The sequence below is a fragment of the Canis lupus genome, chromosome 34 (assembly GCF_011100685.1).
Source record: "Canis lupus familiaris isolate Mischka breed German Shepherd chromosome 34, alternate assembly UU_Cfam_GSD_1.0, whole genome shotgun sequence".
NCBI lineage: Eukaryota > Metazoa > Chordata > Mammalia > Carnivora > Canidae > Canis > Canis lupus.
This window is the reverse complement of record NC_049255.1, coordinates 11,350,249-11,372,736: the sequence shown is the minus strand read 5'-3', so window position 1 is coordinate 11,372,736 and position 22,488 is coordinate 11,350,249. Positions and strand designations below refer to the sequence as shown.

At 58.2% G+C, this 22,488-nt stretch overlaps 1 protein-coding gene across 1 annotated transcript in view; it reads right to left on the bottom strand.

The window, feature by feature from the left end:
* Nucleotides 1-21,916, bottom strand: part of SLC6A3 (solute carrier family 6 member 3) — a 36,201-nt gene extending 14,285 nt beyond the window's left edge. The window contains 7 exon segments of the mRNA NM_001136500.1: nt 468-571; nt 4,435-4,569; nt 5,354-5,492; nt 13,374-13,599; nt 18,335-18,466; nt 19,810-20,146; nt 21,838-21,916. Coding sequence (NP_001129972.1) covers nt 468-571; nt 4,435-4,569; nt 5,354-5,492; nt 13,374-13,599; nt 18,335-18,466; nt 19,810-20,095 — 1,022 coding nt within the window. The 5' untranslated portion in view covers nt 20,096-20,146; nt 21,838-21,916.
* Nucleotides 21,917-22,488: the final 572 nt, after the last annotated feature.

Here is a 22,488-nt window from a genome sequence, read left to right as displayed (position 1 = left end):
GATTTGGGGTCTAGCATGGAGCTGCAGGTCACTGAGGTCCTTTCCAGGCTGGTGGCAGCAGCGCATCCCCCCTCAGGGCTGTAGGCACACGGTGCTGCCACTTTGCTGCCGCGCTGGAGCCAGGTCCCCTGAGCAGCTCTGCACCAGGTCCTGGCCTCCGGCTTCCTCGGTGTAGGGGGAAGGTGGGGGAGGCCAGGCCCTGGGCACGGGGGTGAGGAGCCAGTTGGAACCTGGCAGGGGATGGAGGAGGGGCAGAGGCCAGGTCTCCAAGGGGACTCTGGGGGTACCAAACACCTTCACGTGTTCCAGCACTTTTCCTAAAGCAAGAATCAACATGGCCTGTAGCTTCTCTGGCCCCGAGGCCCTGCGAGCACAGCGTATTCCCCTACCCGGTGTCTGGGAACACGTTATTTTCAGAAGTCAGTGATTGAGCAGCCCCGTGATGGGGACAGGCGCACGGGACTTACCTGTAGCAGTTGTTGGTGAATTTATTGTAGCTGGAGAAGGCAATTAGCACCCCAAACCCAACGCCCAGCGAGAAGCACACCTGGGTGGCAGCATCTATCCACACCTGCGTGGAGCCAGAGAAGAGAGGTGGTTGTGGGATGTGCACTGAGCCCAGGAGAGCTGGTGGCCCAGGGCCACGGAGGCTCCACGGAACCAGTCATCAACATCGTCATCAACGAGCCAGTGGCATCGACAATGTGATCAGTGGCAAAGGCTGTCTTGGGGGATAAACCCACCGTGTCACCGGCCTGAGAGCTCGCCACTCGGAAGAGCTGCTTTATTTGGAATTTCCCTTGGAATGTCCGTACCGCTCTCCACACAGCCAGACATGTAATGTATTAAGATGCTGTGACGTGGACACCACAGTCAGACATGCCCACTGATGTTTGCTTTACGTCTTGCCCGTGGCATTTAAAGCCAGGGGCACAGGGTGCACACACCGCCACCCACCCAGGTGGACAGGCCCGTGGAGCCTGGACGTGGAGTGTGCTCACCTGACGCAGCACAGGTGGCGCTGGGTGGCACACACAAGGGCCAAGCGAAAGCCTGTGGCTGGTAATTGGACCAATAAGGTATCTGAAAGTCCAATACAACTGTTCACGTCAGGGCGGCGTGGAGACCACGTGGGGATGTGGGCACCACATTGCCCTCCACGGCCTTGGGTGCGGGCAGGTGAAAGGCAGCTGACCTCACCCTGGGGGAGTCACCCAGGAGGCCCTCGTCTGCTATCTGAGGGGTATGGGGGCTGTCCCTGAGTGTCCAGGCAGCCCCTAGTGTGGGCCTGTGGGTGAGGACCCTCAGGCAGTGATATAGAGCTCAGCTGGGAACACAGGGTGGCCCCCAAGGGAGCTGGACAGGATAAGCAGAGAAGGCTGGAGCCTCAGCCACCCGCCCACGCTCCAGGACCTGCTCCAGGATGCGCTCTAGGACCCGCAGGGCCTCTGTTGGTGGGGCAGCAGGCCCAGAGCCTGGGGATCACCCTGGTGTTAGCGGTGGTGTGTGCAGGCTGCTGCCAGGGCGTGGCATGAGGCCTGGAGTAGCTGAGAGGCCCGTGGGCCAAGGGGCCCCACTCTGCTGTCTCCTGTCCCCTAGTGCTGGTCATCAGTTAGTGTGCTTGGCCAGGCCGCTGCAGGCAGGAGCCCTTGCCACAGGGAGAGTTCTTGCCTCCTGCTCAGTCCATCCTGGAGGGTGAGGCAGCGGCTCAGGGGTGGGCCAGGGACCCAGGTGGGCTAACATGGAACTGCCTGCCTTTCCTTCACCACCTGACCTCTCCTCTCCTCCTCTCCTCCTCTCCTCTCCTCTCCTCATCCAGGCTCCCCCAGGATGGGACTCTGTCTGCCCCGGCCTGCAGCTGGCTACCCCGTTGAGCCACCCCAAGAGCTGCAGATGAAAGAACAAGGGTCTGGATGCCATCTAAGGATGCTGATCCCTAAGGAGGAGCCCTTTGTGCAGAGGGGGATCCGGAAATGGATCTCCAGGATGCAGGGCCGGCTTTGTGTCTGAGCCGTGCTGGGTTCAGAGTATCAGGGACACAGGAAGGGATGATCCCCTTTTTTCGGTCTGCTTGCTGAGCAGGCCCCTGTGTAGAACCTCTGATCCTGACCTGCCCTGGACCCATGAGGATTCTGGCCAGGCCTCCTGCCAGGTGGCTCTGGATTAAGCCCCAGGGGATGGGTCAGGGTCAAGCCTGGGCTAGTGCTAGGGAGCCTGTGACTTGATCAGGGCCACGTCCTGGGGGGATCTGGGGGACTGGCCCCGATTGCCAAGCCCCAGAGAAGGAGGCCCAGGGTCATTTGATCTCTGAGTGTGGCCACCAAGAGCTTGGGGGGGGGGGCAGGAGTATGGGCAGCACTTGGGCCAGGAGGAGCCCTGGGTGGACATCCCAGGATGATCACCAAGCCAGGGAGGCTCTGTCCCTGCCCTATCCAGAGGAGGCCTGGAGGAGCTGATGCAAAGGTCAGCCAGGACCCCACAGCAGAACCAGGAATGGCTTCACCCTCTGGACTGGGGACCACATGGACCTGTCCCTTCAGGACCTCAGGTACACCAGAGCTCGGGGGTTATAGGCCTACTCTGTCCTGGTCTATGTCCCCTCTTAGTCCTGAGTGGACAGGGTAGTTGGAGAGGCCAGAACACACTGATTTGTCCAAGATATTCACCATCTATCTGTCACCCATTGACTATGTGTCCATCAATCACCTACCTATCTATCCATCATCTATCCATCCACCCACCCACCCACCCATCCATCTATGCATCCATCCATCATCCATCCATTTTCTATCTATCCATCCATCTAGCATCTACCCATCCACTTACCATCTCTATGTACCTATCATCTTCCACCTTCTATCATCTAATTTCTGACAGCCTCTCGTTTCTGTCATTTATTCTCTGCTTCACACATGAGCATCTTTCTACACATACCAGCACATGTCTGGCTTCCTCCTGTGCACTACCTGGTTTTCCTGCCCAACGCACTAGCTTCCTTCCGTTGTCCTCATGTTATTTTCTTCGATTTCTTCATCGTGGCTTCCTGGCCTCAGACACCCACACCATCTGCTCCTGGAAGCACACCCGTGGCTCCCTATTGGCTTTCCACCATGTGGACACTCTTCATCTTCCCTCACTTGTGCAGAGCATGCGTCTGCTGCTCTCATGGCCTTACTGCCTGTGCTTGTGTGGGCTCCCCAGCAGCCTGCCCCGCGCCATGCTCTCTGCCCTCTCTGGCCGGTGCCTCCCACTGCTGCTGCAGCTTCACACCCTCGCTCTGCTGCTCCTCCACTCCCTGGGGGCTTCCTGGGGGCTAGGAGCCACACCTGCCTCCCCTCCTACCTGTTCCTTCCATTCCCACCTCAGGGCTGTGCCTTTCTGCATCCCTGGTGAGCACCACACCTGACTCTCGCTACTAATACCCAGCAGCATTGGGCAGCAATCCTCCAAACAGCCCCCTGTCCTCCTCTTCATGCCCCTACACCCCAGCTATCCCTCCCGGTATGCCTCTTGGCTCTGCCACAGTGAGTCCCCTGGGTGGCCACTGGGGTCCCCACCATCTGCCAAAATCTAGTGCACATGAATTCTCAATTATCTCCTGAGAATGCTCCCTTTTCCTTCATCCTCACCACCTGGCCAATGGCCAGGCCAATGGCCACTCCCATTTCTGGGCTCATCTGGCCAATGGCCACTCCCATTTCTGGGCTCATTTCCCTAAAATGCTGCTGCCCCTTCTCTTTCCCTCTCTTGGGAGGCCTGTCTGTCCCATGGCCTTGCCAGGCTCCCTCTCTTCAGAATGATTGCTCTCTTTGTTGAAGAAATGTGCAGCCCAGCTGCAGACTTCGTTTCAATGTGATGTGAATTAGATCTGTCCCTTGTGCCGTGGGCACTGTGAGTGTTTTCCCAACAAGGTTCGGCTTCCTGAGGAGCGGGCCTTGGTTCACGCAACCATGATGAACACGGAGCCAGAGCCCAGGGCTGCATTCCAAGTGAGTGGCCACACTTCCTGGCACAGACTGGGCAGCCTGTTGGTGCTTATCTGAGGAACCTGAGAGCATTCCTTCAGGAAATGGAATGGGCCGGGGGGGAAGATGCCAACTGGAAGCAGCCTTCTATTCTATTTCTGCAGAGGTTGAGCCCGTGGTCTGCTCCCCTGACTTTCTTATTTGGTCCACTCAGTTGCCCGCTGTGTGCACATATCTCCCTGGTCAATCGGGGGGTGCATGCTGCTGGGTGTGGTCAGGTGTGCCGTTGGCCTTGCGGAGCCCTGCATGCAGCAGAGCAACCCATACCTGCTGGGTTTAGAGGGTAAGGTAAGAAATTCCAGCCCAGCTGCTGCCTTTGGGGTCTCCAGCCCCAGAACACAGGAGGCCCACAGCACGCAGCCTGCCAGTGCAGGTGGGCGGCAGGGCCGCGAGTGAAGGGCATACTCACAGAAGACTCGCAGAGCCGATGGAAGTCTACGCTCAGGTACGCTCTGATGCCGTCGACGGCCCCAGGGAGAGTGATTCCTCGCAGAAGCAGGGCAAAGAGGACCACGTACGGCATGGTGGCTGTGATCCATACAACCTGGGAGAGGACGGCGTCACCAGGTATCACCACTGGCGGGGTGGCTGCGGGGTCACCCTGGTCGGTGGCTGTGGCTGGGAAGCCCGTAATCCCAAACATTCATGGGATGCCAGCTCAGCCAAGGCTCCCTGCAGTGGGCGGTTAACGCCATCTACCCTGTGACTTTCCCAGGGATTAAAATGGACAGACAACTTGGCAAAGAAGGGATGTTCTGCAGTGGGCAGGGGTGGCTGAGTTTCTGATGCATGAGATGCAGTGAATTTGCACTGGTTGTGCAGAGGCACACCTAGGGGGTGTGTAAAAGGTGGATTCTGGGCTGGGAGGTGGGGGGCGGGAACCTATCCTTCCTGAGAGGCTCTGGGGTGGTGGCACTTCACTACACACACAGTACGTGACAGGCACGTTTTGGTCAAATTGCTCTGGGCGCCCAGATAATAACTGAGTATTTTCATAAGGAAAAAACAATTTATGTTGTGCTTGTGTTCATGCTGGAAATACCCTGCTATGAGTGTCCTCCCCTTGGCACTATTTGCTAACCACAGCACCCCCGTCTGCTCCCCGACATGCCGCAGCCCCCCGTCTGCTCCCCGACACCCCCTGCAGCCCCCATCCACTCCCCTACCCACCGCAGGCCTCCGTCTGCTCCCCGACACCCCCCGCAGCCCCCGTCCACTCCCCTACCCACCGCAGGCCTCCGTCCGCACCCCTACCCACCGCAGTGCCCATCTGCTCCCCAAGCATGACCATGTGTCCACTCCCCAGCTGGCAGTGGCTGCAGCCTCACCTTCCCAGAAGTCTTCACTCCCTTCCACAAGCTAAAGTAGAGCAGGATGATGACCAGCACCAGGCAGGAGGTGAGCTGCCACCGGGGGGGACCCAAGTCATCGATGCCGCGGCTCTCATGGAGGTGCAGCACGCCGCGCCTGGAGAGGGCGGGAGAGGTGCGTCCTTCAGCGGTGCTGCCCCCCTCCCCCCAGAACTGCAACCAGAAAGAGACCCTCCGTCCCCCACCTCGGCCTGGCCGAAAGCACCTGGCCTGGTGGGACCAGAGAGCCCCGGTGAGAAGGGTCAGGCCCCGCAGCCTAGCTAAGACGCAGGGCAGCCCGGCCCTGACCTCTGTCCCTTGGCACCTCTGATTTCTGGAGCCGGGGAGAGTAACAGGCACTTTGGAAACCAGGAGGAAGGCACTAGTGACATGGTACCCCCAAGGGGTGGGCCAGGGCCCTCTGCAGGGGTGAAGCTGAGCAGACTCAGAGCACTAGAACAGGACAGGCAGACGGCTGCACTGTTCTCCGAGGGGAGAGGCCCATGGCATTTGCTCACGCGGCTCCAGAGCCTCGAAGAGGATCCGCAGGTAACAGACACAGGAAGACTCTGCTCTGCGCTCCTGCCAGACCCAGTCTTGTGGAGGGAATCCGTCAGAAGGGCGGAACACGACGCCGTGAAGAGAGGACGGGACTTATGGCCCCTGGAGCTCTCCCTGGGCACCACATTCCCTAGATCCCCTGACCTCCTGTGGAGTCCCGGGCACCTCCCTGCATGGTACCCCCTAGATCCCCTGACCTCCTACAGGAAAGGTGGCAGCACCATCATGTTTGCTGTACACCTGCTACCTCACCTTCATGGTTGGGATTTGGAATCACAGCTGACACCATGTTATGCTGCTGCTTCACGAGGTGGAGGGGCCCATTGTGAAAGGAGCCATCACTGCCCAGATCTGCTGAGGTCCCAAGAAAATAATCCTGACACCCACAGCAGAAAGCTGCAGACTCTGGGGCTTCCCACCAGCTCCAGGCATCACAGGACCATGTTGGAGGGATTCAGGTTGTCAGACCCCAGAATCACAGTCTCGTGGCAGGGGAGGTGGTGATGGGCACCACCAGAGCCCAGCTCAGCACTGCCAGCTCGCTCAGCACCGTCCAAACTCACATCAACTTCTCTCCTTTCTGGAGCACGGGCCACCCCCTAAAGTGATGGGAGCCCCCCACACTCAACACACACACGTGGTCTGCTGCACCCACAGTGTGAGGTATGGGAGATGGAGCCCCTGTGGCAGGAGAGGAGGAGGCCACTGCTGGGACAGTGCTCAAGTGGCTGTGCCCTGCCTGCCCTCCCTGGGCTTGTCCACCCCTGGACCTGTCCTCCCATGGCGTGTTCTCACTGGATCTGTTCTCCACGGGGCCAGTCCTCCCCCAGGCCTGTCCCCCCATAGCATGTTCTCACTGGGTCTGTCCTCCCGGGCCTGTCCACCCTGGGGCCTGTCCTCCCTGGGGCCTGTCATCCCTTGCACCTCCTCTGGAAGTACAATTTCCCAGCACCTCCCAGCCTGGCTCTGTGTTGGCTGCCCCTCACCCCCCCATGTCCTAGTCCCTAAGTCTTAAACCCAGAACTTCTGTGCACTAACAGGATATGTGGGGTGACGCGTGAGTGCGACCACACAGCCAGAGGCCCAGTCACACCTTTGCCTCCTTGCAAGTCCTCCTACATGTGCAGGGCTGCACACCTTGGCCTGCTGGCTGATGGCCCTGTAACCACTCACTCCCTTGCCCGGAAGGAGCCCCGGGGCCCACAGGCCTGTGGAGCCTCCCACACGGAGGGGGCGGCTTAGAAGAGAGCACATGGCTCCTCCACACCACACACTGTTTCCACTTGTAAATCGCTTGTGGAATTAGCACATCGGTACTGGTTCAATTCCCTTCCCCGAGATTAAAAACTCTTCTTGTTCTGAAGTCATTTGAAATCCCTCAGACAATTAGGGGACCAGACCTGCAGGGTGCCATGGGCCTGGGGCCAGGAGCCAGCAGCACAGGCAGCCTCAGGGTCAGGGCGGGAAGGACACGGCCCAGGGGTGGGTGCGCGGCCTGCGGGGGCGATGAAGGGCGCCTGGGTAGGCCGTGTGGGGCTGACACGCAGAAAGGTCTGGAGCCGGAAGCAGCCAGGAGGACCAGGCCGTGAAGGCCTGCGCAGCCAGCAGCTGTGGGGAAGGTACAACGTGTCCACGTTCAGCCGGATTCCTTCCTCAGGTTGAGTTTGTGGTAGGTCACGGATGTGGACACCAGCAGAGCACTGAGGTGTGCCAGGCACGCGCAGGCTCCACGAACCCTGCCTCCCCCACCCCCACGGCAGCCCCTTACCGGGTCCCGTGACGTGGGACCCAGACAGCCCCGCTCAACCCATCCTCTGTCTGGGGCGCTGGTGTCTAAGAGAAAGGAGCTGAGGGGCCTGCACGCTGGCCCAGAGGGAACAACGTCACAGCCAGAGGGGACAAAGGACCCCACACGGCTGTTTCCAGACAGGATGGAGGCGATGCGGGCCTGACCCCCTGAGAGAAGGGAAGGGGTGAGATGTGCCCATCAATGCCCCAGCACCCTGCCCGGCGGCACCCCTGAGGGCAGGCTCAAGTGAACGTACTGGTGGGGGTGCTCAGGCCAGCTGGGGTATGGGGAAGGACCTGCCCAGGTGCCCACTGACGTGCAGGGCAGCCCCTAGGGGTTAGTGGCTGAGAGGTGCCCAGAGCTCAGCTGGGGCTGGGGTCGCTGGGCTCCTGCTGGCCAGAGCAGGGGACGTGCAGGCCACATGGGGAGCTCGGGGGGTCTGGAAGAGGGGTGAACTGTTCCTGAAGCAAAGAGCCCCCGGGATCACATCAACACAGCTTAATAACGCGCTTCAACTCCCCACCAGGACAAATGTCACATTCCTTAAAGGAAGACAACAAAATCTAATACGCATGAATGTGAAACTCATGAAGCCTCGCGTGTAATAAGAAAATTACTAGACACAACAACAAGAAACCGTGGCGTACAACCAGGAGAGATCCTGCCAATGGCTCCCTCCCACGCCATACAAACATTAACTCAAAGTGGGTCAAGGACTTAACCATAGAGCCAAAGTTATAGATTCTCGGAAGAAACAGTAGGGGTTGAGCCTTGTGACCCTGGGTTTGGCAATGGGTTTTCCAATATGACAAGCCACACAGGTAAACTCACTTCATCAAAATAAAAAACCTTTCGTGCATCAAAGGACACGACAACAGAGTAAACGGGTAACTCACAGAATGAGAGAAAACATTCGCAAATCATGTGTCAGGTACGAGATTACTATCCAGAATATATAAAGATTTAAAACCCCACAAGAAAAAAAATCCAAACAACTCAATTTAAAGGCGGTCAAAGTGGAGGTAGATCAAACTAGGAGTCTCTCACGGTGAAGGAAGCCACCCACAAACTGAAAAGTCAACCTGCTGGTGGGACGAAATATTTGCAAATCATATATTTTACAAGAGGTTAATACCCAAAATGTATACAGAACACATACAACTGAAGAGCAAAACACAAACCATATGTTAAAAAAAAAAAAAAAAAGGTAGGTCTGAACAGACATGTCTCCAATGAAGACACACAGATGCCAACAGACACGGGAGGATGTTCACCATCACCCATTGAAACCATGATGAACGGTGGTCAGGACGGCTGTTATAAATAAGTCAAGAAATATCAGGTGCTGGCAACAAGGCAGAGACAAGAGCCTTCATGTATTGCTGGGGGGGAATGCAAGCTGGTGCAGCCTCCATGGGAAACAGTGTGGGAGCTCCTTAAAAAATTAAAAAATAGAGCTACCCTACGACCCACCAATCTCACTTCTAGGTATTTATTTGAAGAGAATGAAAACACTAACGCAGAAATACATCTGCACCTCTATGTTCATCACAGCATTATTTACAATAGCCAAGACATCAAAACAACCCAAGTAAAAAAAAAGCCAAAAAACAAAAAACAAAAAAACCCAAAACAACCCAAGTGTCCACTGATGGATGAACCAAATATGGGCCCTGCATATGGTGGGATATTGTTCAGCCTTACGAGGAAGGAGACTGACCCCTCTCCGGAGCAGTTGGACCTTGAGGATGTCGTGCAGAGTGAGATGAGCCATGCTGGATGGTTCCTCTTATATACGATCCCCAGAGTTGTCAAAGTCACAGAGATGGGAGTAGGACAGTGAGCGCCAGGGGCTGGGGGAGGCAGAGAGGGAGTCAGTGTTTCATGGGGACAGAGTTTCAGTTTGGGAGGATAGGAAAGTCCTGGAGATGGAGGATGGTGATGGCTGCACAGCGCGGCACATATGCTTAATGCCACTGAACACAGACTTAAAAATGGTCGAAATGATGTATTTTATGTATAGTTTACCACCATTTAAAGAAATCCCCCTAAAAGGAGGGCAAAATATGTTTCAGGAAAGCTAAAGCAGAGAAAACTCATTGCCAGCAAGTCTACACTGTAAGACATGTTAAAGGAAATTCTCCAGATGGAAGGAAATGAAGCCAAAATGGAAATCTGGATCCACAGAAGGATAGGAGGGCACCAGAAACAGCAAATACGCAGGTAAATACAGAAGTTAGGTTTTCCATTTCACATTTATTTAAAATGTAATTGCCTGTTTCAAGCAAGGATGGGAACAACATACCATGGAGTTTCTAACACACGGGAGAAGCAAAACCCAGGACAACAGGGGACAGGAGGGGAGATGGGAGTGTGTGGCTGACAGGCTCCTAAGCCATGTGCGAAGTCTACAATGTCATCTGATGGTAGACGACGAGGAATTAATGATGGAAACTCTATAAATATCCACAAAAATGAAAACAGAGCAATAAGCCAACAGCGTAGCTAAAATGGGAGCCTGAAGATCAGTCAGCTCAAAAGATGGGATTAATAGAGGGAACAAGAAAGAGACAAGACCATGGAAAAGATCAAGAAGAAAGACTTAAGCCCAACCACAGGGATAATCATTGAACGGAAACCCCAATGACAAGATGGAGATTGTTACACTGAATAAAAAAGCGAGGACCAGATCTATGCTGCCTACAAGAAACACACTCTCAATGTGACACGTAAGGGTCATAGATACCAGGATGGAAAAGGTACCAACGCAAAGACTGCCCACCGCAAGGTGAGGCTGGTCACCGTGCTGCTGGACGCAGCTACTTCAGGATGGGGAATGCGACCAAGAGGGACATTTGGTCCTGGGAAGCGGTCCATTCAAAGACCCAATAGTTGTAAACGCACACACGCTTTATAACATGGTCCCCAGATGTGCAAGCGAGGCCAACACTGACAGAGTCATGATGACAAAGAGGCAGACGCACAGTCATGGCTGAGATTCTCCGCAGCTGGGAGGACAGTGGACAGTAAGGATGTGAAGGACAGCAAGGCGCACTGGAGCTCCCAGAGCCCGCGGACACGGACGCAACTCCTTTCCCGGTGCGAGCACAACACACCCGCCGTGCGCACCAGGACAAGCTGAATACCGGATGTAGGGGCCTCAGGATGTTCTGAAATAATGAAGCTTTGTAAGTATAGTACGTCACTAAATCAGAAGTAAATCAGCAGTAGAAGCCTATCTAGCAGACCTCCAAATATTTCAGAACTAAATGGGAACCTCCCCCACCCCGAATCTCCATGAGCCAAAGAGGAAATCACAAGGCCAACCAGGGAGCACATCGAACTGAACAAAAGTGAAAACACAGGTGTGGAGCCGCATGGAAGCAGCTAAAGCTTCCTCTCAGAGGCAAATGCATAGCTTTCTAGTTGATAGTGGAAAGCAGGTGACGGTGGTGGTGATGTCTGTGGGCCGTGGGACATGTGACACAGCCTGTGCGGGGGTTTCCAAGCCCACGGGCGCTGCCCCAGCTCAGCTCCACGTCCAGAAGTGAGTTCTTGGCACCGCGTCTCAGCCCTGGGAGTGACAGCCACGAGCCTCTGGTCCCTGCTCTGAGCCCGCAGTGTCTTCCTCTTGCACACCCCCCAGGGACCCAACGTGGGAGTCTGGGTGGGGGCCTGGGTTGACGAGGACAGCGCTCCTAGGGCAAGCACCCAAGCCTCCACGCTCCCTGGTAAGACCTAACGGAAGTTACAGCCACATCATGTTCCCCTCTGCTGTCTCAGGTGCAGCCATGCGCCTGGTGGAGTCCTTCCCACCGTGAATCCTTCTGCGGCCCCACGCACAAGACAGGCGGTCCCCCCCCCGCCCCGGTGTCACCTGGCACCTTCCAACCTCTCTGCTGGCTTTCCACATTGTACAGAAAATCCACTTTGGAACTGTAAGAGCCACCCCAGCTTGAAACCTGAGTACTCATGTGGTTGGCGTGCTGACAGACCCAACCCAAGGCAGCACTGAGCACCTGAGCGCCCCTCCGTGCAGGGCCCTGACCTTGGCCCCCAGGTGCTCATCCCCCAGCACATCTGCATCCCCTCCCAGCACATCTGCATCCCCACTGCCTGCTGCAGAGCATCCCCACAGACCCCTTCCCTCTGCTCATGGCCAAGCTGGGCGTGGGGCCACAGGGATGAGTGCCCATGCAGCCTGGGCACGACCTGTCACTGCGACACTTAAATTCAGGAAATGCAGTGGGGGAACAGCTCAGCAGCAAGTGGTGTGGGTGATTATCACCCCTGAGAACAGCAAGCTCAACTTCTCTTTATCTAGACGATTCTCACTTGCTCTCATCACGTTAGGATTTGCATCCACATGCTTGGACCCCCACCCCCCGCATCTCCATCTCCCACCCATGTGTCCAGCTGCGGACCATGAGCCCTGTCCTTCCTTCCCCGTCCTCCTCACCATGCTACTCTCTTCTAGTCCCACACCAACAGCATCCTCCTAAAGACAAGCACGTCCCATGGTGTACGACTGTTTCGCGCCCCAGCCACACTCCTCCTGACCATGACTCAAGAAAACCACGCATCATCCTGGCTGTGCCCCCAGACATTCCAAACCTGCCCCTCAATGCCGCTTCCCCCCATGGAGATATGGTGCCCACATGGGGCACAGAACCCCAGACCAAAGCATTTCAGGTTCTTGGTGTCTGAGACATGGTGTGACTATGGGTCTCAGCCCCTAGGAACACCTGCCCCACACCTACCACCCTGCTAGCAGCACCTAGCTCGCGGCCACAGGACGGGTCTCTGGGGCCCCAGGACTTGGACAGTCCCCTCCTCCCAGGAAATCCCTCCTTTCCTGAGTTCTTGGGGAATCCTAGGGGAGGCAGTGGGCATCTCTGTCCACCTGCCCGAGTCCTGGCTCTTCCCAGGAGGACAGGTCTGATGACTCAATGGGTGGCTCTTCTAGGTGGAGTCAGGCCATGTAGACGAGGGCAAAGGGGGCAGGAGCTGGGCCCAGAAGACCCAGAGAAGAATTGATTCGGGGATGTGGTGGATGCCAGGTGGTGCAGGTGCAGGGGAGGGGAGGGTACTGGGCAGCCCCCTAGATGTGGGGACCCAGGAGTGACTTGGGCAAGAACTAACGTTGTGTTTGTAGGAGGAAGAGAACATCTCAGGAGAAGCAACAGTGGCTGCACCTGGCACGCCTGGCCTGCTTAGGAGGCCGGAGGGGCGTCGATTCTGCATGCAGGGAAGGGCGGGGGGGGGGGGGTTACGGAGAAGGCAGAGCCAGGTCCGCTCTGGGGGTGGCCCTGCAGCCCCCGCCCAGGGCCCACACGTCCTTCTGCAGGTTGCCCTTGGCCATGTCGTGCTCGCTGTGGGACAGCGCGGCCGTGGGCCTGCTCTGCCTCCCACCCAGGACTCACTCCACAGGAGCGTCGCTGAGCCACTAGACGTGGGATTTGGAGACGCACCCTATGGGGAACCCAGAGGAATGGCATGCAGGCACCAGACAAGGGACCTCACCCCACCCTCGCAGGGTAGCATGGGCAGGGTAGCCGACCCCCGGGGCTGCCGCAGGGCACTGGACACTGTGTCCTTCCCGCCCCGAGGCCGACACGGCCCGTGACGTGCCACCACACCCCCACTTACTCAAAGTACTCGGTGGCGGGTGTGGTCCTGAAGGTGTCGTTGGGACTGGAGCTGGAGTTGCTGGAGTGGGCGTCTGAGCAGTTGGGGCTGTTCCACGTGTTGTTGCAGTGGACCCACGGCAGCTCCACGGTGAAGGAGGAGAAGAAGTAGTGCAGCGCCCAGGCGATGATGACGTTGTAGAAGAAGCCGACGTACAGCGAGATGAGGATGACCGTGAAGCCCACGCCTAGGGCGGGAGAGCACAGAGCGCCGTCTGCAAGGCACCCACCCTCCTTCCCTTACGTCGACTGGCTGACCACTGACATGGACACCTGGCCACGATGCTGCACACCCAGAGCCAACTAGTGAAGGCTCAGGTGGCAAAATTCATGCCATGATCACTGGCGGCTGCACCCAACCCCCCAAGCATCCAGGGCCGTGTGCCCTCAGAGACATGCATGGTCACCTAGGGCCACCCTGGTAGAACCAGGTCACCCACATACATACGGGGTGACCGAGGCCTATCTGTGGCTATCCACTACCACTTGTGGCCACTCAGCATCAACCTCAAGGGCCACCAGGTCATTGTGCCACTAGGCATAACTATCAGAATCATCTACTAGCACCCGTCACAGCTCAGGGCCATCTAGGGATACCCAGAGATACGCAGCATCACCCTCAGTCATCTAGGGTCACTCAGGGACATCCAGAGACACCAATGGTGCTTAGAAGCTAGGGTCCTCCATGGCCACCCACAGCTACCCAGAGCCGTTCAGAGCCATTTATGGCCACTCAGCGCTGCTCGTACCCCTCAAGACTACCCAGGGTAAACAGAGTCGTCTGGGTCATTCACAGCTTCCTAGAGCCACTTTGAAGTCACACAGGGCCACGTAGGACCATTCAGCATCAGTCAAGGCTGTGCATGACTGTTCAGGGTCCCCCACCATCCCTGAGCATTCAAGGTCAGCTAGAACCATGCATGACCGTCCAGGGCCATCTGGGGCCATCTCTGACTGTCCAGGGTCACCTGGGGCCACACATGACAGTCCAGAGTTACCCGGGACCATCCCTGACCATCCACGGTCAGCCAGGGCCATCCCTGACCGTCCAGGGTCTCCTAAAGCAAACCAAGGCCTTTTGTGGTGACCTTTCCAGGGTCACAAAATGTGGGATCAGTCACTGAGGGGCTCTCAGCAAACTAGGACAGAGTGGCGAGCAGTCTTTGGAGCTGTGCCATCCTGATGGTGGCAGGTGCATCCGGCCTCCTCCCGTTGGCCAAGGGGCCTTCAGGTAAGTGTCCCGTTCCTGCCACATGGCTCCTCCATCAGGCTCCACACAGAACTCTTCACTTCAACTTTCCTTCTGAGCTTTGCAAATGGGATTTGTTTGGACTCAAGCTTTGATTCTCTCAGTTAAACCTGGTTGGTGCTGCATCTCGTGTGCCCGCTCGCAGCTGGGCCTGGCTGCAGGTGGAGCAGGCCTTCAGGTGATGTTTCCAGGAAGTGGCTTGTGGTGTCCTTTATGGACGTAACCCTGAGGAGAAGCAATTTTCATGCTCAGGGCACCTCACTAAAACTCTCTTCCTGCCCTGACAGCACAGAGAGGCACCAGAATTTATTTGTGCAAGTCTACTGAACAGACCAGTAGCAGGAGGGCCCTGAAAATAAAATAGGCCCTGGCGTGCAAACCGTCTTGGAAAACGTGGCAGGGTCTACGATGACAAAAACGTGACGGTTTTCTTCGGAAGGCCTTCCCGGGGTGGACTTGGTCAACGTGAAATAATGTTATACTGCAATTCTGCTCGCTGAGCTCCTCAGGACGGGGGCTGGGTTGTGATTCGCAGTGACCTGGCCTGGGAAGCTGTGTGGCCGGGGAGCTGTGTGACTGGGAGAGCATTGTGGAAGGCTGTCTCCAGCAGTGGGCTGACTGTGGATCCCTGGGTGGCGGGCTGCAGGCTTAGCCCTGTCCTGCACCCCGCCCCCCAAAAAAACACGGGGAACTCGGCACACTCCTGTCGGACTCCGGGAAGCCCGCAGCCACGTGCCAGCTCCAGCCAGCCCCACGTCTGAACGTCCATTTCCTTATGTTTCCGTTTTCCTTAATATTTCTTCATACTAACTTTATAACTTTTAACCTTGATATTAAACTGCATTTTGTCTTATTAAACCCCTTTAAATTGGTTTTAGGAAGAGGAGGAGTTTGATACATCACACTAAAATCATCGTTGACTACAAAATAAACCAGCATTTCCGCATACAGGTGAGCACGGTCTGCATTTGCCTGTGGCTGGAACCCCTGAAACAGGTCATCCAGGGAGGCAGGGTCCCCCACCTGCGAGAGCCAGTTCACTCCCAGCAGCACGGAAGCTCCCCTCAGGGGTCACCTGGGGACTCCACACTCCATCTCCAAGTGTGGCGCAGTCTCGCCTCTGTGGGGAAGGCACTGGCCACCCTGCAAGCTCAGGGCAGGGGCGGCCTGGGGATGGCAGGGCCTGCAGAGCACGCTTCACGTGGAGCCCTGTGGTGGTGGGGCCGCCGCCAAGGCAGCCCGTGTCTCGGTGCCTGAGGCCTGCTGCTCCCCGCTGCATCCCTCCATCGGGGGGTTGTGGAGAAAGAGGCGAGCGTCAGACAACTCACTTAAGCTTTGACTTCTTTGAGTGACTCCGCGAAGGGGACACCCAGGCCTGACACGGGGACACAGTCGGGCCTCACTCCGAAGATGCATCTGGACGGGGTGGGGGAGACATCTCTCCGTGGTTCCATTTTGGGGGGGGCCATGAATCATGGACGTTGGGACGAGCTGCTGACATCCTAGGATTCAGCAGGCAGTCCGTTTAGAGGGGAAAGCGCATGGCGCTGGCACTGCAGCAGCCTCACGCCTGGCCAGTCTCAGCATTTCTGCTGCTGGGGCACCTCTGCCCCCCAGAGCACCTGCTACTGTGATGCCACTGCCCTCCCCCCACCAGAGCTCCAGCCGAAGCAGCTGTGACTGTCCTTGCTCCTCAGCCGGATCAGCTGCCACCTCTGACCACAAACACTGACCCATCCTCGCTTGTCCCCAGAGATGACGAGGATTCTATCCTCCAAACAGGCTGACTTCTCAAGGACTTGCAAGAACCCTGTGGACTGACCTTCTAGGGACCACTTTCCTACTGAAACCAGGGTGTGACCAGGTGGCGCCCCCAGGTGATCCCCATGAGTCCTCCCTGAGCCCGGGCTCCTAAGACGCAGGTGGGCTGGGGGTCAGCTGTGTGCTGGAGGCTGGATGTGGGGTAGGATGTGGGTCTAGAACCAGTGCCACCGTGTCCCTGATGAGGCCGGGGTGCATTCCTCAGGGCCTCTAGTTCTGGGTGCTTGAATCTCCAGGAGGACCCACGGAGTGTGCAGCAAGGTGACATGGAGGGGCTGGCCCCCTGGCAGGCCCCTCAGCTCAACATGATGGCACTGTGGCTCTGCAGTGACAGGTGGGAGGGCCCGTGCGGAGTAGGGTAGCTGGAGCAATGGCTGGCCACTAGCTCGGGAGCATAGAGTAGATCTGTATGACAGAAAGGTGAGTTGGAGAGGTATAGACAGGTGATGGACGGACAGGTGGACAGTCAGGCAGATGGCAGAGGGTTGAACTCCATGGGTAGACGTGTGATGGTCGATGGCAGGTGGACAGGTAACAGACGGTGGACGGTCGGTGGTTGACAGGTAGTCGGATGGATACAGAGACAACCGTCAGGTGACAGATGGCATTAAGGGGCGATGGCGTCCCTCCAAAATTCACTTGTGGATGTTCTAGCCCTACTCAGCGTGTGACCTCGTTTGGAGTCGGGGTCTTCACAGACGTGGTCTAGTTAAGTGAGGCCATCAGGACATGCCCCCGTCCAGGTGACTGATGTCCTTGGAGAACCCGGACGTCTAGGTATAGGGATGCACGTGGAGGAAAGTTCTGGCACAGACTCTGTCACAGCCCTCAGGAGGAGTCAGCTTCGCCACTGCATCTCAAGTATGGATTTCTCTCCTCATCAGGCCTCGGGGCCTGGGGCACAGGGTGTGGCAGGTGGAGCAAACCCGGATGGATGGACAGATGACAGGCAGATGGGCGCACAGGTGAAGGGGGGGGACAGGTGTCTTAACACTGACACCTCTGCTCAGGAGCGCAGCCCGGCCCCCTGATAGGGCACACGGTCCTGAGGCCTCAGCACGGACTTCACAGCAGCACCGAGAGGGAAACAGGTCAGTGTGTGTGCGCAGGTCCTGGGGGTGGGGGGTAGGGCAGAGACAGGGAGATGGAGAGACAGGGAGACAGTGAGATAGAAAGAGAGACAGGGAGAGACAGGGAGATAGACAGGGAGATAGGGATAGACAGAGAGACAGAGAGAGGCAGAGAGATAGGGAGAGACAGGGAGAGATGGAGAGACAGGGAGAGACAGAGAGGCAGGAAGAGACAGAAACATGGAGAGAGGGAGATAGACAGGGAGAGACAAAGATAGGGAGACAGAGAGACAGGGAGAGATAGGGAGACAGAGAGACAGAGGGAGACAGGGAGATAGAGAGATAGGGACAGACAGGGAGAGAGAGACACAGGGAGACAGGGAACAAAAGGAGGAGACAGGGAGATAGAGAGGAGGGTGATAGAGAGACAGGGAGAGATGGAGATAGGGAGGGACAGAGACAGGGAAAGACAGAGACAGGGAGATGGAGAGACAGAGAGAGACGGAGAGACAGATAGGGAGAGACATGGAGACAGAGAGACAGGGAGAGACAGAGACAGGTAAACAGGGAGATGGAGAGATAGGGAGAGACAAGGAGAGAGAGAGGGACAAAGACAGAGAGAGACCAAGACCAGGAGAGAGAGAGGCAGGAGCGCAGATGTGCAGGGCACAGACACCTACCACGGCAGGACCGAGTGCACACAAGCCGGCGGCTCGCTCCGACACTCCCTGGAGCCACCAGGGTCTGGGCCACATGGGGTGTGGGGGTGCGTCTGGGCCTTACCTTTCAGAATGGGGCAGATCTTCCAGACCCCAGCAGCCCCTTCCCTGTTGAACTGCCCGAGGGCCAGCTCCATGTAGAAAAGGGGCATCCCAGCGATGATCATGAAGAGCAGGTAGGGGACCAGGAAGGCACCTGTGGGCCAGGACAGCACGCTCAGCCTGGGGGTGCGATAGGGCCACTTGTGGGCCCCGAACGCGGCCGCATCGCAGGCAGGACTGTCCTCACTCGCCTCCATCTGCTTCTCCCTGAAGCTCCCTGCCCAGGCCTCCCTCCAAAAGGAAGTCCCAGGCTGGTCTGGGAGCCACCTACGTTCATGCCTGGCCCCCCACTGTCCTCAGCACCCTGACATATCCCTCCCAAAACCCCAACCAGCCCCGGTGCCACATTGTGACAGGACCCCAAGAGTCTTGCCACATAGGGGCCCGGCTCCCGGTGCTGCCCTCCCCCGCCTGCCCTGCAGTCCTTGGCCCCCGCACCTCTTGCTCATCTCTGGAAACGTCTGTCCACCCCCCCCCCGCCCCCAGTCGTAAATCCTCTAGAATCTGAGGTCCACTTCCGACCCTGCGTGGGCTCTGTCCCCCTTCCCCAGCTGCCCATCTGCAGAGCTCGCCTCGGTCAGGGGCAGCCACCGCCGGGGGCGGCCTGGGCTTCGGGCCTGGTCCTCTTGGGGCTGCACCTTGTCCCGAGTCTGAAATCTGGGGCCCCGTGGCTCTGCCTCAGATGAGAGGCCTTCGCCACAGTTCTCTTCCTGGGACAGGGAGGGGGCGGCAGGGAGACCCCTCAGTTCTGTCTTTGTGCCGCTCACAGCACCTTGCTTAGGCCTCATGCTCCCCCCGCAGGACGGGGGCGCCGGAAGTCCCCCCAGACATTCTTCCAAGCCCTTCCCATGTGCAGCCCTGAGGGACTGACAGCCACGGAGGCCGTGGAGAGCAGGCACCCGGACTCACCTAGGTGAGCACCAGCCCAACTGGCTGCTCACCTTCAATTTTTGGGAGACCCTGCCCCTTATTTTAGTTTTCTGCCTCGAGTCCAGAGACAGGTGCATGTGGTTCTAGGGCTGGCCGAGTTTGGGGCGCAGGGCGAGGGGAGATGGGGACACTTCCAGGGCCTCTGGCCACCCCAGATTCAAGGACCTCCACGCACTTTTGTAAAGACGGTTTTAAGTTGGCCAAAGACATCATCCTGTGGGCGTTTGAGAATTTTCTTTCCAAAGTGAAAGGCGTCTTTGGAAACAGAAGGTAGAGCCGAGGTGCCTCGGACCACCAAGTCCTGGCCTCAGGTCCTCAGCTGTGAGGTGCGGATTCACAACGAGGCTGCCCTGACCTCTGCTTCCAGGGTCTGGGACTCCCACCCGGGGAACGTGTGCCCTGCTAGGGCTGCGTTAGGAGCTCCGTCTCCACGTGAGGAGCCGGGCAGCCGGCGACCCCTCACAGCCGCCCGCGCAGTGGGGCCGTGCGGGCGGGGCCGGGACTCACCGCCGCCGTTTTTGTAGCACAGGTAAGGAAATCGCCAGACGTTGGCCAGGTCCACCGCGAAGCCAATCACCGACAGGAGGAAGTCGATTTTCTTGCTCCAGGTCTCTCGTTCTTGAGTCTCCAGGGGGGTCTGCGTGGGGTTGATGAGGGTAGAATTTGTGAGCTGCACCCCATTTTGCTCCTTGACCAGGACGAGTTCCACTGCCTTTGGGCCCATGGCGTTGGGCTCCTTAGCCGGCGCCACAGCCGAAGACATCAGTGCCACCGGGCATTTGCTTTTACTCATGGGCAGACTGGAGCCTCAGATTTCTGTGCCTCTTCACTCTGGGTCTTCAGGCAGCATGAAAAATAAACACACAGGAATGCAATGATTTTAGCAGCCTGAACCGCGGAGCCACCTGGTGGCAAGAGCAGAACCGGGGCACTTACGTTCATGTCTTTGGGGGCAGACGAATACATTCCAAGCATTTAGGCTGACACAGCCAAGGTTGAGGGCAGCAAGAGACGGGCCCTGGACACCTCAGGACAGATCCCCGCCTCACTCCCTCTTTCCCCGACACCCCTCTCTGTGCCAAAGTGCAATGCTGTATAATCTCCAATTTTTCTTTGAATAATAATGCAAAAAGTCACCTCTGCCCTCACCTCATTGCCAGGGACTAATGTCACAATCTTCAAATAGCATCCAAAAGTAAGTCCTTTGGGATGCCTGGGTAGCTCAGTTGGTGAAGCATCTGCCTTCCATTCAGGTCATGACCCAGGGTCCCAGGCCCGAGCCCTGAGTGGGGCTCCTGCTCAGCGGAGTCTGCTTCTCCCTCTCCCTCTGCCCCTCCACCCTACTCATTCTCTCCCTGTGTCTCAAATAAATAAATAAAATCCTTAAGAGTAAGTCCTTACACCAGTGCATATGTATTCTTTACACACAGCAGTAAAAGCAGAGAGCAATTTTTATAACCATAAATGAACCACAGTAATGCAAGTTTAAAGACAGCGATTCCAACAGCTTCTCCCAGGAATGCCTTCGCGGTGCACTCTGCCTGTGGCCCTGGGACTCACGTGCCCCACCTGGAAGGGTCCGGCGGACCAGAGCACCGCAGGATTTACCTGGGAGCAGATGACTTCCCGTGCTTAGTAACTTTACCAAGGAATTGCTTCCAAGATACTTTAGCAAAACCCCATGTAACAGAACCAAGGAGAACAAGGTTACACACGGACACAGCCAAGAGCAAGGTGGCCTACCCAGGTGATGGTGGCTTCAAACAGGACTTCTGGTATTGGGTTCCATCAGTATTGTTTTAACTGGACACATGCATACACACATACACACACACACAAAGAATAACCGCATGGCAGCTCTAATTGCTATGCTCCTGCTCCTCTGCAGCCAAATTTGAAAACTCACCATATAAGCTATTTTACCCACTGCTTCTCTGTGGCCCCTTCACTTGCAGTGACAAACCCAACATTCCTGAGATGTAGGGAAGATGGCCTGGCCTCGAAGGGGCTGTTGGGGGGGGCGGGGACTGTCCTGCCACGGGGTCCAGCAGAGACCGCTGCAGCTGTAGGGGTGGCAAGCCTGTCGCTCTGACAATGGCCCTTGCAGGTGCATCCCAATCCCCTGCCAGGGGAGCCGGCACTCAGCCTTTAGGGGAGCCAACCCAACTCCTGAAGCCACACCCTCAAAGGCCGGGTTTGGGTACAGAAAGCAGAACGGGGCCTGTCAGAAAGCTTCGTCCTGCGCCCAGAAGGAGAAACAGAGCTGGCTGAGACACCTGTGCACTCTGGTCGTCCGTGCAATCACCCTGGGCGCCCAGACCAGCATCTCCACCAGCCCTCCGCTTCTCAGCAGTCAGACAGACCCCTGCCAGAGGCAGCGTTGGCCCTGACCCCCCGTGGGTCCCACACCCTGCAGCATCCGGCTCAGCAGGGCCCGGCGTGCACCCCGTCCTCGCGCACACACCTGTGGCCACCGGCACCGGCACCGGCACCGCCTCGGGCCGCGGAGGAGCGGCGCGCCGTGCCCCGACCTACCTGCCCGCCCGGCCTCGCCTGGCGCTGGGGTCCCGCCGCCCCGCGTGCGCAAGAGCTCCGGCTGCCTTCTTCCCGCTGCGCCGGGCGGCCGCGGCCTCCGGGCTCTTAAGCGGTGCCTGGCCGCCCCGCCCCTGCCGCCGTCGGGGGCGCCCTCCCGCCCGGCCCCGCCCCGGCCCCGCCCCGGGTGGGCGGAGGACCCCCCGGCCGCGCCCCCGCCCCCGCCCCGCCCCGCCCCCGCCCGGCGCCCCGCGAGTCTTCGCCGGCCGGGGGGAGCCGCGCGTCCCGGGGGAACCTGTCCAGGCGTCCCCGGGGCTGCCCTCCTCTCCGCCCTCGGCCTTGGGGCGCCCGGAGCATCGCCGGGGGAGCGGGCCGGGCCGCGGGGCACAGCGCTGGGGCGCGCGGGGCCGCGGGTTCCCCGCCCGCAGCGGCACCGACCCCCGCCGCCTACCGCCCTCCCGAGCCCTTTGGGGCGCCCTCGGGGGCTTCGCGCGGCCGCGCTGCGGCGACCGCTGCCCCTGCCCCGCCCGCGGGCCGCCGCGCCTCCTGTGGCCCGTGCGCAGCCCCCGCGTGCGCGTGGAGTCTCGGCGGCGAGGCCACCCCGGCCGCCCCGGCCCGCCCGCCCCGCCCCGCCCCGCGCCAGCCGCCGCTGAA